The 7,500-nt window shown below is 38.0% G+C and overlaps 1 protein-coding gene across 1 annotated transcript in view; it reads right to left on the bottom strand.

The window, feature by feature from the left end:
- LOC106877429 (uncharacterized) overlaps window positions 1-7,500 on the bottom strand; it is a 61,877-nt gene that overhangs the window by 35,005 nt on the left and 19,372 nt on the right. The window contains 4 exon segments of the mRNA XM_089352007.1: window positions 1,273-1,395; window positions 4,523-4,645; window positions 5,985-6,107; window positions 6,559-6,678. Coding sequence (XP_089208133.1) covers window positions 1,273-1,395; window positions 4,523-4,645; window positions 5,985-6,107; window positions 6,559-6,678 — 489 coding nt within the window.

The raw sequence follows: 7,500 nt of genomic DNA, 5'->3' as shown, positions 1-7,500 counted from the left end.
TCCACATGTCGGCAATGCTCGGATACTAGATAAGTGCGTGCAGAAGTTTCGTCGATTTGCGCGCATCTTGGACAGCCCCAGCTGACGGCACATCCATGCCTAGTAGTCTCCCATCCACCATTCTCTCTCTCTCTCTCTCTCTCTCTCTCTCTCTCTCTCTCTCTCTCTCTCTCTCTCTCTCTCTCACACACACACACACACACACACACACACACACACACACACACACACATACATACCGTTAGCATTGCCAGACCAGAGATTTCTGAACATTGTCCATGAACCCCTGCCCAAAACTCCAGCGGGTTTTCGGACGGGGGCTCATGGACAATTCGATTCTTGTCGACGTCCAGAATCTCTCCCGTGAACGTCACCACTAAACCTCTATAGAATACCAAAGTGGAACTTCCCCTGACCGCGTTGTCCAACTAGCGGAGTGCTGTGAGCGCCTGACCATATTCTAGGTGCCAAGTACCCTATCTCTGTATCGCTTGAGCCAGGACAGTGGCTCTAACAACAGATTCCTCAAAATCCATAAACACACTTAGCATTAAACACGCATATACTGAGAAAAGGATAGATACGTATAAATGCATTGAATCAAATATAAACAAGAAAACTACAAGCTCTAAGGATCGCGACTGAAAGGGGAACCTGCTGAATTTACTTAAAAGATATGAAATAAGTTACTCTGCAACAGACAGGCTTCCTATCCCAGCGCTACGTCTTGAGATGACTTACAGAGACATTAAGCAATCATTCAAAATTGACGCATACACATTTTCTGAACAACAAGCAACCCTAGGAATGGTATTTACTTTTCTCCTACTTCCGTAGTGTTAAGCAGATGAGAGATATCTACTTCTGGATACGATGGTTACCTATTTTACATAAACTTTACCTTAGCACTGAGAACTAACTTAGCGCTGAGAACTAACTTAGCACTGAGAACTAACACACAACTATTACACTCGTAAGTTAAATGTAATAGTTGATCGGCAATTTTTTGGAATAGGTATTAAAACCTCATGGAGAAGAGTGCCACTAAAAATTTATCGGAAAAAGGGATGGAATTTGAGGGCAAACATGTAAAGATTTAAATACTTTGGGAAAAAATTTCTTTCACGTAATGAAAGGATCTCACAATTCATAGCCCATCTCCTTCTCCATAAGGTAGAGACAGTTGTTCTGAAATCCTCCGATCAATTATTGCACCCGTTTCGTGAGTTTAATAAACTATTGGCTAATATTTTAGTAAACAGAGTTATTTACCTGCGCAGGTATGTCTATCTTCTGTTAAGGCGTAACCAGTTCTACATGTACAAGTGTAGGAACCTGGTATGTTGGTACATGTTTGCATACAGTTGCCATTGTTGTGAAGGCATTCGTCCGTATCTAGAAAACAGAAAGGAAAACTGATATCACGGTTGAAATGTTTAAAAAGTTTCTGTATGTATTGGGACTCCGTTCATGATTTTTACGTTATATAGTAAACACACCTACATACACCACGGATATGTTCACACATACACACGCTGAAAAACATACACAAATATAGTTACATCCACACAGATGCATACATTAGAAAGAATATAGAAAGATTTCCAAGGAAACACAATTTATAAGTGCCATCATCTGAAAAAATATATATGTTCACTCTACCATATTTTATTAAATATTTTACCTTCATTTGAGATTCACTCAGTTTATTATTATTATTATTATTATTATTATTGTTGTTGTTGTTGTTGTTGTTGTTGTTGTTGTTGTTGTTGTTGTTGTTGTTGTCTTTGCACAGCTTCTAACGCTGTAGATGTACTACGGTGTCAGCTGGTCACTACTAGTGAACTGAGGTAACACCTCTTATTTTTCGAGCACCTTCCGGAGTATTCGTGTAGTTCCAAGCAGTGCTGTTTTCTGCAAGTGCTCCACCCTTATTGCAGCTCCTATTTGTTCCACGTACTTCTCAAGATTTTTACTCATTGTTCCCAGGGCTCCGACAATTATTGGTACTACTGCTACCTTTTTCATCGACCTCAACTGCTTAACCTCCCAAGTTAACCCGTCATATCTATCAACTTTTCTTTCTTCCTTATCGCATAACTTGTTGTCATCTGGGCATGCTATATCTATGATCCAGCATAGTTTGCTTTCTTTCTCAATTAAGACTATGTCTGGCTTCGTATTCTCTATCTCATGGTCGCACTGAATCAATAAATCATTATTATTATTATTATTATTATTATTATTATTATTATTATTATTATTATTATTGTTGTTGTTGTTGTTGTTGTTGTTGTTGTTATTATTATTATTATTATTATCATCGTTATTATTATTGTACATTTCACTTCTAAGAGCTCTCGATTACACCTGCTCTGGCTAATCCTGTAAAATCGGACAACAACCTGTTGTCAATGGTTTCACAGGTTCTTCTTCCACGTTAATAAACATCCACGTACCAGTCATATTATAAATACATGTGTACTCAACACACGAGCGCGCACATGCTTATATAATAATCCTTGTTTGTCGCATTCCAGTGTTAACGGCTCACAAGCATACAAATACACACATGTGTGTGTGTGTGTGTGTGTGTGTGTGTGTGTGTGTGTGTGAACTTTAATAAATATTTAAAACTATGTATATATATTTTAATATATGTATATGCACACATCTGTATTATACATACTTGTGATTTAGTGTGTATGTGCATTTATGTGCATATATACATACCTAAAGTTATCAACGTGTAAATACACACACACATACAAACACACATACACACACACACACACACACACATACAGACAGAGAGACATACATACAAAGATATATATTAATAAATGCATATATAATCATGAGTGGATGTATACATTTATACGTATCAGTGTTTGTGTGCATGTGTGTGTGTGTGTGTGTGTGTGTGTGTGTGTGTGTGACGTGTGTGTATGTGTGTAATTAAACTCTAAAGCAGGTGACAAATTTGCCTTGTAGCTATCTGAAATATTTAAGGGGTAGATAGCATGGGGTAAAGGAGAGATGTGTGGTGGACCAAAGTAACAAAAGATGTGCCCAGTAATCATTAATTAGAGGTTTGATGAAATAAGAACGCAGGTGGGAATTCTTCAGGACTATGAGAGATGTCGACTTGACCCAACACCTACTACCACAAATATCGCAGACGTTACCACATTCCCTCCCTCACAGACATACGATATCATAAACCCCTATTTACCCTTGCATTTACTGACCTTAAATCTCTTCTAGTTCTTACTATCGCGACCATTGTCTTTCATATCATCACTCGTCACCACCTTATCTGTCCATACCGCAGCGTCAGACGCCTTGAACAGCAACGACAACATCAACAATATGAAGCCAATATGGAAGCTTCTATGTGATGTTACCAATCGCATTTTATCTGTTATTGTTATCTGTCTTATTTGTTTCGGCCTTTGGACTGTGGTTGGAGCTGGGTTGGTACTCCGTCGGTTGCGACGATGAGGGTTCCAGTTAACCCGATCAACAGAACCTGCTCGTGAAATTAACGTGCAAATAGTCGAGTACTCCACAGACACGCATGTCCTTAACGTAGTTCTCAGGGAGATTCAGCGTGACACAAAATATAATTTGAATTACAAGTACAATACATTTTTGCCAGCTGAGTGGGTTGGAGCGACGTGAAATAAAGTGTCTTGCTCAAGGACACAACGCGCCGCCGGTTTTCGAACTCACGACTTAAAGATCGTGAACCGAATACCCTAACCACTAAGCCACGTGCCTTCATGCTAGACCACCGCCTTGGAGGGTTTAATCGGTCAACTCAACCCCAGTATTTTAATACCTAGTTTTAAGTCTGGTATTTGTGCTATCAAGGGACGCATTACCTGGTGTTTAGAGCATTGCCCTTACGATCAGGACCGTGGTTTCAATACCTAGACTGGGTAGTACGTTGTGTTCTTGAACAAAACTCATCTCAAGTTGCTCTCCGATCACTTTGACACCTGATACGTGGTATACCAATCACCTGTTCAGGTAACGTCGAGAGTGCTGGCGGGAGTGAACTAATATACAGCACATGCATTGAGGTCGATGTGATCGACTATCTTCATCCCCACAAATTCCAGGCCTTGTGCCTATAGTAGAAAGGATAATTGATCTGACAGGATCGTTAGCACATCGGACAAAATACTTAACGGTATTTCTTCCAGCTTTACGTTTTGAGTTAAAAAATCCGCTGAATTCCACTTTGCTTTTCATCTATTCAAGAACGATAAAATACATACCACCTAAGCACTGAGGTCGATGTAGTTGTCTGTCCCCTCTCCCCCAAAATTTCAGGCTTTGTGTCGATAGTAGAAAGAATAATTAAAGCGGAGAACAGATTGAATCCACCACCGGAGACTAAACAACAACCATAACGTGAAGTAACGAAGTCAGCGAGGAAAAGGATGCCTGTGTGTGTGTGATTAGAGACAGTAAGAAGAATAGTGAGGAGATAGTAAAGCTTATACGTCACCTTTACATTGTGATCCATCAGCATGCAGTTGATAGCCAGGCCTACAGGCACAACTAAACGATCCATCAGTGTTGACACAAGTGTGGGTACAGCCGCCGTTGTTTACCTCGCATTCATTTATATCTGTCAATGGGGTGTAACACAAGAAAAGAACATTATCATTCTATCTCTATCTTTTCTTTTACTTCATCTTTATCATCGTCATCGTCATTATTATTATTATTATTATTATTATTATTATTATTATTATTATTATTATTATTATTATTATTATTATTATTATTATTAATAAGGTGGCGAGCTGGCAGAATCGTTAGCGCGCTGGACGAAATGCTTAGCGGTATTTCACCCGTCGCTACGATGTGAGTTCAAATTCGACTTTACCTTTCATCCTTTAGGGTCGATAAAATAAGTACCAGTCGATAAAATGAGTACCAGTCGATAAAATAAGTACCAGGGATACTTATGTAATCGATTCATCCCCTCCCCCAAAATTGCTGCCCCTGTGGCAAAATTTGAAACCATTATTATTATTATTATTATCATCATCATCATTATTATTTTAAGGCGGCGAGCTGGCAGAATCGATAGCGTGCTGGACGAAATGGTTAGCGGTATTTCGCTCGTCTCTACTTTCTGAGTTCAAATTCCGCCGAGGTCGACTTTGCCTTTCATCCTTTCGGGGTCGATAAATTAAGAGCCAGTTATTTACTGTGGCCGATGTAAATTACTAGTCCCCTCATTTTTTTTTTTTTGAGGCCTTGTACTTCAAGTAAAAAGGATTATTATTATTACTATTATTATTATTATCATTATTATTATTATTATTATTGTTCAGTAGTTTTATTTTTATAACGTGCTTTCACTTCACTACGGAGCGCAGCTCTGTGCGCCTTGGGTATGTGCTGTGGTTTGCTGTGGTGCTCTTATGTTTACTGTATTGAAAGTGTTTTGCGTAGAATGTGTGCAGTACCCAGTAGTGCAATTTTCTGTATGTTATATATATTTGTAAGTCCTGGTGTTTTTGTTATGTATTTGTCTGAATATTTTTTTATTATACCTAAGGCACCTACTATGATAGGAATTGTTGCTGTTTTTAGACTCCACATTCGAGTTATCTCTATTTCCAGGTCTTTGTATTTTGAAAGTTTTTCCATTTCTTTTAAAGAAACGTTGTCATCTGCTGGTATTGAAACATCAATTATTATTATTATAATTATTATTATTATTATTATTATTATTATTATTATTCATCGGAGAGAATGAGTGTCTAAATCCTTGTGTAAGTATATGAGAAGAAGAAGAAGAAGAAGAAGAAAAGGAGGAGGAGGAGGAGGAGGAGGAGGAGGAGGAGGAGGAGGTTGGAGCGGTGGAGATAAAGAAAACGGGGAAAGGGATGATGGACTAGATTCCTGTGCAAGATAAAACAAGGTGTTATTGAGTTATTGAGTCTATCGCTGACCTTTACATGACGTCATATCAGGCATGAGATGGTAACCAGGTAAGCAACGGCAGGTCTTGGTGCCTGGAATGTTTTCACATATCTGACTGCAATTGCCGTTGTTGTCGTTGCACTCATTCACATCTGAAAGATAAGGGACATGAAAGAAGCGAAGGAAAAACGCATAGAACGATCATCATTTTATGATTCATGATTTTTTTCTTTTTTTTTTTTTTTTTTTTTTTTTTTTTTTGCACCACGGACCGGTTTTCATGAAAATAATGAAATAACTTTGTCTGATGTTTGGAACATAATAATAACTTTAAAATTAAACCTTGGGAGAGGCATTATGCCGGTAATAAACACACGCACTGGTTCAGTCCTTTATTAATTTATATAGTTTTTTGTTAAATTATTTCATTGGACTCTTGCAATCTCAAGTAAGCAACCAATCAATCAAATACTCAGTCAGTCGATGAACAAGTAACAAATCCAACTAAGTAACAAATCAAACGATCAATCAGTCGCTCAAACAACAAATCAATCAACTAATCATTTATCGATCTCATGAATCTATCAAGGCCGAGAGACTTACCTAAACAGGAACCGTTTTCTAACAAGGAATATCCTGGCCGACATTTGCAGTTGAAACCACCGACAGTGTTCTCGCAGATATGCTGGCATCCACCATTGGCCAATTGGCATTCGTTGATGTCTGTAAAGGTAGCAATGATAGTAGGAACTGAACAAGCATCATAACGATTGCAACAAAATCGTTTTTTTTTCAATTATGTTATGAATAATTTCCCTTGAAATTCTGTATAAATATATTGGATTTAACCCTTAATACGTGTTTTTGAAGAGTCTAACAGGGAAAGAAAGCGCTTACACACAGCGAGAAAACTTTAAGGTTCGTGCTGTTCTTCTGTTTTCCACTTTTGTTTTAAATATTGAACAATTTTTAAGAAAATCTTTCTTTAACTATTGTGCCTGTATCAAGTATTTTTAGCAAAACCTTTTAAATGTGTGTGTGTGCGTGTATGTGCGTGCGTGTATGTGCGTGCGTGTATGTGCGTGCGTGTATGTGCGTGCGTGTATGTGCGTGCGTGTATGTGCGTGCGTGCATGTGCGTGCGTGTATGTCTCTGAGTGTGTTGTGCGCGCGTGTGTGTGTGGAAGGAGATAGACAGACAGACAGACAGACAGACAGACAGATAGATAGATAGATAGATAGATAGATAGATAGATAGATAGATATAAATGTACATACACACAAACTATATTCAAAACAATGTTTTTGTTCCAGTTTTTGCCATTTTTTCATTTTATTTTCATGTTTTTTTTTGTTTTTTTTATGAGTTGCTTCCATTTTGGTTGAAATTAATTCCTAAACCTAGATTTAGCAGCTCTAATGATCAGGCCGGTTGCCATAAATTTATAGGTAAAAACTGGAAAAAAAAATCAATATAAAAAGACGAAACCAGAATACGTATTTTCGGCGCATAGTTTAAAAGAACAGTTGTTCCTCACACACACAC

The sequence above is a fragment of the Octopus bimaculoides genome, chromosome 5 (assembly GCF_046866305.1).
Source record: "Octopus bimaculoides isolate indiv1 chromosome 5, ASM4686630v1, whole genome shotgun sequence".
Taxonomy (NCBI): Eukaryota; Metazoa; Mollusca; class Cephalopoda; order Octopoda; family Octopodidae; genus Octopus; species Octopus bimaculoides.
The sequence above is the reverse complement of the archived record's forward strand: the minus strand, read 5'-3'. Positions and strand labels throughout refer to the sequence as shown.